We start from the raw sequence: 10463 nt of genomic DNA on the forward strand, positions 1-10463 counted from the left end.
TATCACAATTTAGACACTGAACAGCAACACAACTGTTTATAATCCTCTCATCTAAATTCACATTTCACAGTTTCTAAGTAAGTTGTTGGATCAAACATCGTTTTTAAAGATGGATTTAAATGACTCAGAACCTCTTAGAAACAGACACCTCAGCTTAAAAGTTTCTACCTTTCTTTTGGATTAGTCATTTTCATTTCCATTGACACAGTGTGCCAAGACCAAATCCCATAATCAGGCCAGACTGATCATTGAAAAGCCAAAAGGAGGAAGAGACGATAACATGAGGAGCTGACACTTTTAAAGACTTGCAGTTACATTCCATGTTTGTGCCAGAGCAGAGTTACAGAGGCTCTTCTATACACATGAAGAATATTAGAAATATGACCAAAACAAACCAAAATAACAAACGTTTGCAATTTTGAACGATTCTGACTTTATTTTTCTGACTGCCAGTTTTATTAATCTTAATCTCTAGATAACGATAAATGCAGTAATACCTCAATATGATGTAGAAACAGGATGATTATAAAATTAGATCGATGAATAGACATATGCCCGCCTGTTTTATGTATGTTGTTCCTTTTGTCATATCAAAGATAATGACAGCAGACGTCCTGCTCTCCTGTCAGCATGCTGCAGCTAATGCCTTCACGTAAGCTTCATTACCCACCATTATTATTTCCCTGAAAATACGAATGAATCACTTGACTGAAAATAGCAGCACTATGATCATTGCTGCCTGCAGGATCAACAAAAGGAAAAACACAAGTGCCTGAAGAAGAAATGAAAGGAACAGATCCAGATTTCAGACGTCATGTAGCAGAAGATAACTTGATCATATAGATGCTTTTGGAGATTTGTTTTGCCTCCCTAACGTGTATGAAAAAGGATAATAACAGTTGTGAAAAACAGCATTTGGAACAAACATTTAAAGACTGAGAAGAGGTCAGTCTGTCACAGCAGGTCTGCAGGTCTTGCAGCTCAGAGTTTCGTCTGGCACCTGGAAGAAGAAACTGTCCCCATATTTAGCATTTATAAGCATTATACAAACATTTAATAAACGGTTTGTAAATCTCTATAATGTAGTTGTATGCAGCTATAAGGACATTTTAAAGTGTTTATTAATGTACAATATTTGGTTATAAACCAGTTACTTATGCTTCATAGGAGGATTGTTAACAAAGACATTAATAAACACTTTAAATGTGTGAAATACATCTGTTTACAATTACTTTGTAATGTGTTTTAGTGAGGTTTAATCATTAAGTAATTATTTAAATTCTGCTTATTATGAGATTCACATGATGTCCTTTCTCTACAACTCAACTGACCATTTACTTCAGGAGTTGTTTAAAACACACCGGCTGTGTTTTCTCACCTCGGCTTGGAATCATTCTCGTGAAACTTTATCTTGACAACCGTTTTTGAGTGTGTCGAGCTCAGACTGCTGCTGCAGCAGCTGTCAAAATGTTCAGTTCATGTTCAGGCTCAGGTTCGCCTTTCTCTCTGCACCATAGAGGTTTTTCTTTAGGCCATTGTTACTGTAAGCTCCTGAACATCCTGAAGTCTCGTCTAAAGTTGTTTTGGCCTTCTGGGCACCTGAGATGAGGCGCTGCCAAAATCAGCGTTTTTAAAATACCTTCTACACAAATATTTATAATAAGATCAATTCAATGTAACTGAATTTAAACTGGGCTATCAATAAAACAAGTGGGACCATTATGGGATAATTGACACATAACAATTCCATAAGTTTTCTGTCTTATTGTAGTCAGTGAAGAAGTAAAAGAAGTAAAAAGTACTGTTATTCCTTCACAAATATTTTTGTTTGTTGTTTTATTATCTGTACTTTTTCCCTGGATGTTTCCCTGCCATCATGCACATGTTGATTCTCCCTCACACGCATCTAACTGGCTTATTCTATATAATTACCTGAACAATTATTAAGAGTTTTATTCATTCAAACGTCTATTATATTAATCATGTTCACGTGTTTTTTTTAAATTTATTTATTAAATGAATCGTTTCAAATATCTTTTTCAACTCTAGTAATCGCTTTGCTAACACTTTTCCTCCACACCGCTGGTGGCGATAGTGCGCTTCGTACGTAATTCAGCAATTGTTATTTAGCAAACGAAGAAGACGTAAAGCGGAAGTTACGCCAAATGTTGTCATGGCGTCTCGCATGTAAATCACCGAGCTTCAGAAATTAAATGAAACATCTTTGTAGGAGATTTGAAGGTACGTGTGTGCACATGATATCAGAGTTAAATGTGAACTATCTGTTGTCCGGACGGTAAACTGGGCGATCACCTGATAATCTTGTAACTCTTGAAACAGCAAACTGGACTTGTTGCCAACTTGATGCGGTGCTAACCTGCTACGATAACCGCTGCTAGTCTCAGCTAGCTCCCGTTAGCCATGGTGTTTCTGCAGCTTTTTCATCAAATATGACGCTGTAACCTTTAGTTATTAATTGTTATTAATTTCTCATTTCGCCTATTAACTGTGGCAGCTCTACAAATGTAAGCTCTTGGCTATAGGTTGTGTTTGTTGGTAGCCAAACTGGCTAATGACAGTTGCAGTTTTAACATGAACATGTCCTGCCTTGTCAGAACTAACACACTTTAATGTTGTTTTCAGGTAAAAGTAATCTAACTGGTTCTCTGACCTCCAGGACCGAACAATGAGCACTCAAGTAAGCAACAAATTCAAATAGCTTCATGTTTACATTCAACGTTTCTTCACTTTGTTTTCAGAGATTAACTGTAAGCGTGTGCTTTGATTTCAGTACAGCATTCTTTTCAAGCAAGAACACGGTGAGTAACATTATGGATTTACAAGTGATTTACAGACGCTCACACAAGGTCCTGTCATTCACAACCATTACCACTACTTTGTCCTCTATTTACTGTCTTCTATACGACTATAAACTGTCTTGTTGTCACACAACATAAGACAAGTAATTGCCACAAATTTGCAAGAAGGATAAAATGTATGGTGATAGTCCATATTGTTGTTATTGGCAACAAATTCTTTAAAAGACTTAAAAGTATTGTCTGTGTGCCACAGAGCTGAGCCCCACTGTTAAACTTGTTCCTTCATTATCATGAACAAGGTTACTGTAGTCAAGCTCACTGTCCTGCTGTAAATACTAACGACACACTTTAAACTTTATACTAATGACCTGTTTTTAAAAATGATCATCTTCAGTAGAAACAGATGGGCTTGGAGCTCAGAGTCATACTATCAAATTATTGGTTTTGGTGTTTTCGTGGGATTTGTCGACAATAACAAAAGAACAGAATAATACCAGACTTTTCCCATCAGCCAGTGCTGCTGGTTTCAGATATGAAACACCGTTTGTACTCACTATCGGCTGTGTGTGTTTCCTCTCAGCACACGATGATGCTATCTGGACAGCAGCGTGGGGGAAAAGTGGGGCGGATGGGACAGAAACTATTGTGACGGGCTCACTAGATGATATGGTGAAAGTCTGGAAATGGTGAGTGTTTTTTTTAACATGACAATATCACCAAGTACGTTGTTCTGTCAGCTGTTTGTTCTGTAACATCTGGATTTATTTTGTCAATATTCACCTTTTAGAACATCTTTGAAAAAGTTCACAAATAACAAAAACCAACAGTATGACAAATATAATGAATCATTTTTTAAAGCAAAAGGGTGATGAGATGTCTGTTTAAAGGCTAAATATAGACATAACAATGTCATTAGCCACAGTCATATGCACACCGTTGTACATTCAGCGCATCAGAGTAACCAGAATGTTTCTTACTGTCTGTAAGAATTCAAGTCTCTGTTTTGGCATCTGTGTTCATTCCACATCAGGAAATCCTGGTTGACTGAGCTCGGACTGTTGGAGCAGTGAGGGTATTGATTACGATGGCACACTTGACTGTCCTCTTTAGCAGTGCACCTTTATGGCTGCAGGGGAGAAATATCTTCTGGGCAGATTGACATCTTTAATACACCAATGCGACTTTAAGAAGATCTTTAACAAAGGAAAGGCACATACAGTATAAAAACTTTCAACATGAATGAAGCACATCTGTAGCAACAGCCCAGATGTGCATCTTATCTGGAAAGTCTTACAATTTAATTCCAGGTTCTGAAAAGTAGAAGACCACCATCGTTGAACAGCTCGCCGTTACTGTAAAGAATAACACAGTTTCACATCTGGGTCCATTTAGTAGCATTTTAAAGCTTTTGACCACATCGCCTGATAGAATTTGTCGTGGAATTGTAGATGTTTAGATTTCACTTTAAGGACTTTAAGAATTCGTCGTCCATGTTGGTTTAAAAGTTGAGCTTATTTGACTTGACACTGTTCATGCAGGTCGGATGAGAAGCTGGAGCTGCAGTGGACTCTGGAGGGCCACCAGCTGGGTGTGGTGTCAGTGGACATCAGTCACAATGGAGCGATCGCTGCCTCCAGCTCCCTCGACGCTCACATCCGTCTCTGGGACTTAGAGTCTGGAAAACAGATCAAGTCCATGGACGCCGGACCAGGTAAGACTGGGCCTCAGAGGATCAGTGACATGTTTTTATTGATTCATTTGTTTTTAATGATTCATGTGTATTGGGTAGAGAGATCACACTTACTTTTAAGATTCATTAACTTATCAAATTATTGATTTATCAGACTGATGAGTGACTGTAACATTCCCCCCCGACAGTCAGCATGTATTGTTTTAGTGTCACATGCTGTACGTCTAGAGTTGAAACGATTAATCGATAAGTTGATCGACAGAAACATGTTTTGATTATAGATTAATGTTTAAGTCAGTTTTAGAGACTTTACTGCTGCTCTTTGTCTTATGTTGATAGTAAACTGAGTATCTTTAAGTTTTGGTCAGACAAAACAAATTATTTGATGACATCTCCTTCTTACCTTTTTTTGATTAATTGATTAATTGAGAAAACAATCGACAGAATAATCGATTTGGATGATAAGAATTTATTGCAGCCTTTGTGGCTAGATTTCCTTGTTACGGATATAATTTATTATTTATGAGACTTTCCAGTAACTATTTTGTACAGGCATAGATCATTTCTAGAGAACTGGAATAACTTATGTGGAAGGTTGATTTGACCTTGTCGATGCGGTCTTGACTGAGTGTTCATTCTCGTCTATCTCTGGAATAAGGTCACCACAGAGGAAGTTTTAAAACAAAGCTGCAGGGGATGACAGCTTGTCTGTTCTGCTGTGTAGCTCAGAAAGCTTCTTTTCTTTTTTTACTCTCACCTCCCAAGAACCTCACACCCAGAAGAGTGTGTGATGTGTGTGATGTGTGTGATGTGTGTGATGTATGTGTGTGTGTGTGTGTGTGTGTGTGTGTGTGTGTGTGTGTGTGTGAGAGATGTGTGTCTTGAACCAAGATGTACTTCATCTAAATGTCATGTCACCTCCCATTAATGACACTCCATTTCACTCAGTGGTTGGTCTGGGTCACTGGATTAAGGACCTTTTCCCTCTTTAGTCGTACTGTATTTTAGTATATTTAGTATATTTGGAGTCCTGTTGATGTAAAAACCTTTTGTTGTCTGTTTGTGGATTATAATATTTAGTTTATAACTAAAAGTAGGTTTGGTGTCTTGTTCAGGGGACGAGACCCATTGTTGACTATTAGAAAAATGAATTTGAACTAGGTGACACATTGCATTCATTAGGTTGTTAAAATAAACACTTCCTGGAAAAGAATCAGTTTGATGTGTTCAACCTTCCCTCTGTCGTTCTGCTCTCCTCTCTAGTTGACGCATGGTCGGTTGCCTTCTCCCCAGACTCTAAATACATTGCCACTGGAAGCCATCTTGGCAAGGTCAACATCTTCGGTGTGGAAAGTGGCAAGAAGGAATATTCCCTGGACACCCGAGGAAAATTCATCCTGAGTATAGCTTACGTAAGGAGCCATAGATTGGGTGGAGTCTCTAATAGCTGCGACCTCACTGCCCCAACGTTACAAAAACTCGTCTTGATTTGTGTTGGTTGTTTTTAAAGGCTTTTAGAACTCGCTGTAGCTCATCGGCTCTCATGTCTCTACATTTGGAAATTGCTGTTGAAATCAATAACCTCCTTGTTTTTGCCCTTCAGAGCCCTGATGGGAAATATTTGGCCAGCGGAGCTATCGATGGAATCATCAACATCTTTGACATCGCCACTGGAAAGCTACTCCACACACTGGAAGGTGGGTTCAAATATTCATTTTCATTATTTAGGTAATAAATGATGGATCTAGTGCTGCAGTCATCCAGGAATTCACAGAACCATAGTTACCGTTGTAACTTCCGCTTTCTTCATCAGTTAACCTGTAAATGATGTTTTTGATTAATGGATTAAACATTTTTGATTATTAAATGTCAGAAAATAATGTAACAAGCCCACCACACGTTCTTAGAGGTCAAGGTGACGTCTTCAAATATCTTCATTTGACCAACGGTTGAAAACTCAAAGATATTTTATTAACAACGATAGAAAACAGAGAAGCAGCAGATTCTCACAGTTAAAAGGCTGGTGCAAACATATTTTTAGCCTTTTTGCCTGATGAATGACTTGAATTAAGCAAATGCATTCGACATATACACATTGTTCATATATTACACACAAACTGGATGAAAAAGCACTTTGGACGTATTGAATAAGATTGAGGATCTTCAAGCTTCCAAAGAGCCGAGTTGAACCCAGCAGAGAGGCAGAGATCACCTCAGTTTACTGAGTGACAGTTTCCTCTCTCCTCAGGTCACGCCATGCCCATCAGATCCCTCACCTTCTCCCCCGACTCCCAGCTCCTGGTCACAGCCTCCGACGACGGCTACATCAAAATATATGACGTGTGAGTTCAGCTGGCAGCTCGCGGATACAATCACTTCTGGTTCTTTTAATTCATCCCGTTCTTTTGGATGCGCAGTATACGTAGTCAAATAAAACACAGAAGAACAGGGAGGGAACGGGTGCATCGGTGTTACTATGGCACAGATGTTATAAAATGACTATTACCTAAACTGCCTTTGGTTGTCTCAGTACTCAGTGACAAATAAACTTTGTTTTACAGGCAACATGCCAACCTGGCCGGCACACTGAGTGGACATGGATCCTGGGTTCTTAACGTCGCCTTCTCCCCAGATGACACCCACTTTGTCTCGAGGTAAAACACCTCCGCTTCAAATCAGAGGAGCCGTTTCACGCTGCCAACATCATTCACCGCCTGAAGCTGCAGAAGTGATTAACACTCTGTTGATATGTCGATAGACCTGAAACCGTCTGTGCCATCGTAATTATATCAGAACATAACGGCCAATAGTCGACTGTCAGTGTGCATTAGAGAGCTAGCAGACGTGTTTTTCCTCGGTCTGCTTTCTCATGCGTTCACTCCCGTCGTGTGAAGACGTTGTCAGCTGAAGGTGTTTTGCAGACAAAGTTTCCAGCTCACAGTGCCAAGATAAACTGAGCGGGTCAGCCAGACAACACCGAGTCTGATTCTAAGATGTAAAACAAGTCATATGTTCTCTCCCTCAGCTCGTCTGACAAGAGTGTGAAGGTTTGGGACGCCAGCTCCAGAGCCTGTATCAACACCTTCTTCGACCACCAAGACCAGGTGACAAAAAGATAACCTCGTATCTCTTCACCGGGTTTATAATCACATTCAAAGTGAGAAAATCCATCCGCTGTAGGTGCTGATGTGTTGGGGGGGAAATCGATATGGCCAATATCACATAGTGGCCTCTCACGTAACCCGTCTCTGATGTTTCAGCTCGGGCTAAAACAATAATCTCGGCTGTCATTAGATCCAGGCGCCTGTGGGGGGGTTGATCTGTTCTCCCAGCAAAGCCTCTAACCGAAATATCACGGCTCCTCAAGGAGATCAGAGGCGGCTGATTCTGCCATGTTGTTTTTGTGTCTCTTTATGAAACCAGAAAATCTACAGAGACAATTTGCAGCCAGTGAAGTGATCGGCTTTGCTTCGTTCTTCTTTTTAGAGCTTCTCACTTCTTAACTCTCTGCACTGCTGATCAAATTAAAAGCTCCATGTTGAACGTGTGTATACCTGTGTAGGTTGTACAGGTGTGTGTGTGTGTGTGTGTGTTAACTGTCTTACACTGAATTAGCAAAAAGTGCAGAACAAAACATGAAATGCTGTAAATCTATAAAACATCATTCTGAAATGTGAGGATCCTGTTTTTCAAGCAAGGACATTTGTTGATAGAAGAAGCGGCAGGATGTGCGGCCGCTCAGGCCACCAGTCGTTGTCCTTGTAGGTGTAATAGTTTTGCTTCCCGTCCTTTGTGTTGTCTTCAGGTGTGGAGCGTCAAGTACAACAGCACCGGCTCCAAGATCATCTCGGCTGGAGACGACCGCGCCATCCACATCTACGACTGTCCCATGTGATGAAGGGGATCTCCAGAGCTGCTCACTCAAATCCTGCAGTTGAGGTTGTTAATTAGGTGGGTGGGGGTGGGGGGGCTGTATAAATTAGATTTTTTTTCGCACTGGCCCACTACGGTCAAATAAAAGGGTTGCTTTTGTACTTTTGTTTCTGGTGTGTTTGTTGAGTTTATGTGCAGAGCAGTTATTCATCATGTTTATGTCACAGAATAGTATAATCACAACATAACTAAAAAATTAATCTTTAGGTTTCAGTTCAAATAAGCTCGTTGGTATGATATGTAGAGTCAATAATATACCTGATATAATAATTCAAATGGAGTTGAAAAAGAAATAAGAAGCTTTATACGTTGACCTCAGTAGGTTAAAAGGGTTTGTTTTTTTGTTTTTTTTATTAATTGACCCTTATTTTCCTTTTCTTTCCTGACTCATTTTCTTTTTCAACTCCTTAGTTTTCCCTCTTTTTGGTCTTGATGCACATTTAAACGCGTTATCTTAGTTATATTTCTGACTTGTCTGATAACCTTTAACTTTAGTTTTTCAGCTCCGTAATTTGGAGACAATATTTTGGGGTTTTGAAGACTAATTTGAGTGTTTGAGGGGAAACAATTTAGTTTTCAGTAGTTGCTGTCTGTAGGCATGAGCTCATGACCGATCCTCCATTCTAGCATTGGATGCTCGGGTACGTTGTTTCCCTGCTCACACATTACTTTATGTTTCATGTGAACAAATGCACGTTTGGAGGGTGGTTGTTTCAGCAGCAGTGTGCAGGAGGTGAAGTGTGATCTAGTGCTCCCTCCAGTGGCCAGCAGGTGTACCTCACCGGCACCAGGCCGCCTTTTTAAAAACATCTTTATAATGCACAGATCTTAAATGTTGGTAACCACCTCAGTGATTCAAGATTCTTTATTACTTTTCATCAACACGTTCTGCATGTTTAAAAATATCACACTGTACTTTTAACAATCCTTTGATATTACACACAGAGCAGGTAGCAGGTGAGTACAGGTGTAGCACCTCCATACAGGCAAAGGTCCACATCATTTCAACATGGGAAGAAATGCTGAGTCCAACATTCTTCTTCACAAACTGAAAAACATTTTACAGTTCATAAAAGAAAGAAACCTCACTGAGATGTTTCCTGGCTGCATCTTGTCGACGTACTTCACACTCTGAGGTGTCTCAGATCTGAAGGCAGCGTGGAGTTTGTGTCTGCTGGTGTTTGTTTCGTTCAGTCCTTTTACACAGACGGAAACAAGAAGAAGCAGAAACACCTGCCTGATTGGCCCCATCAACTCATCTAAGTGTAGAATTCATGATTATACCTGCACCACTGACGTCACAGACAGCTGGAGACGCAGATTCATACATTACAGAGAGGCTTTAGGTCGAGCTACACAAACCTGGGCCAGGTTTCACTAAGTAATACGTGTTGTCCTGTAAGTAAACAGAACATCAAACTACTTTTAATTATACGTTTGGAAGTCTAGTTTAATCATCCCACTTTGAAGATATAATAAATTGTTCTGTGCAATTTAATGGAACTGCTATAATTACATCACAAATCTTATTCTCTCTTCATTTAGTTCAAAACCAAAAGGTGAGATTCTCAGATGTCACATCTGCACAAAATGTTCTTTTCACTGGAATGTACAGATATCAAGCTTCTCTGCTCCTGATGTGTTCAGTAGGACAAACAAGAACTGTGTCTCCAGTCAAATTCTCTTAAAATACAAACTGTAATTCACTGCGGAGTAGCTGTTTTAAAAGAAACTGACCCCAGCTGGATCGTGAACTCAAAGGTGCAGCAGGTTTAGGCTGTCTCGGTGCATTAAAGTATGACACAGTAAAAAGAAACAAACTCAAAACACTGGCACAGTTGCCTTTAAGGAGATAATTTTCTCAGCAATCTGTTAAATTTTAAGAAGATTTATCAGGCTTTTTCTTTTAAGTGGGAAATTTAGTTTTGGCAAAATGCAGAACATTGTTTTCACATATCTTCGTGTTTCACAGTACCAGTTCATCAGTAGAAATCGGTCTGACGATGACGGTAACACCTGTG

General features: G+C 39.7%; 1 protein-coding gene across 2 annotated transcripts; it reads left to right on the forward strand.

Annotated features, from left to right (window-relative positions):
- Positions 1-2151: 2151 nt before the first annotated feature.
- On the forward strand, positions 2152-8454 carry skic8 (SKI8 subunit of superkiller complex). 2 transcript variants are annotated; one of them, XM_070907662.1, is made up of 11 exons: positions 2152-2241; positions 2644-2698; positions 2792-2819; positions 3400-3505; positions 4358-4530; positions 5773-5921; positions 6113-6206; positions 6758-6851; positions 7071-7163; positions 7535-7613; positions 8315-8454. In XM_070907662.1, the coding sequence occupies exons 2-11, from the start codon at positions 2687-2689 to the stop codon at positions 8402-8404; spliced, it is 918 nt and encodes a 305-aa protein (XP_070763763.1). In that variant the 5' UTR covers positions 2152-2241; positions 2644-2686; the 3' UTR covers positions 8405-8454. The 2 variants fall into 2 exon arrangements, with proteins under 2 accessions (XP_070763763.1, XP_070763764.1); XM_070907663.1 differs by having other exon boundaries at positions 2167-2241; positions 2678-2698.
- The last annotated feature ends 2009 nt before the right edge of the window (positions 8455-10463 follow it).

Source organism: Enoplosus armatus, chromosome 6 (genome assembly GCF_043641665.1).
Source record: "Enoplosus armatus isolate fEnoArm2 chromosome 6, fEnoArm2.hap1, whole genome shotgun sequence".
Lineage (NCBI taxonomy): Eukaryota > Metazoa > Chordata > Actinopteri > Centrarchiformes > Enoplosidae > Enoplosus > Enoplosus armatus.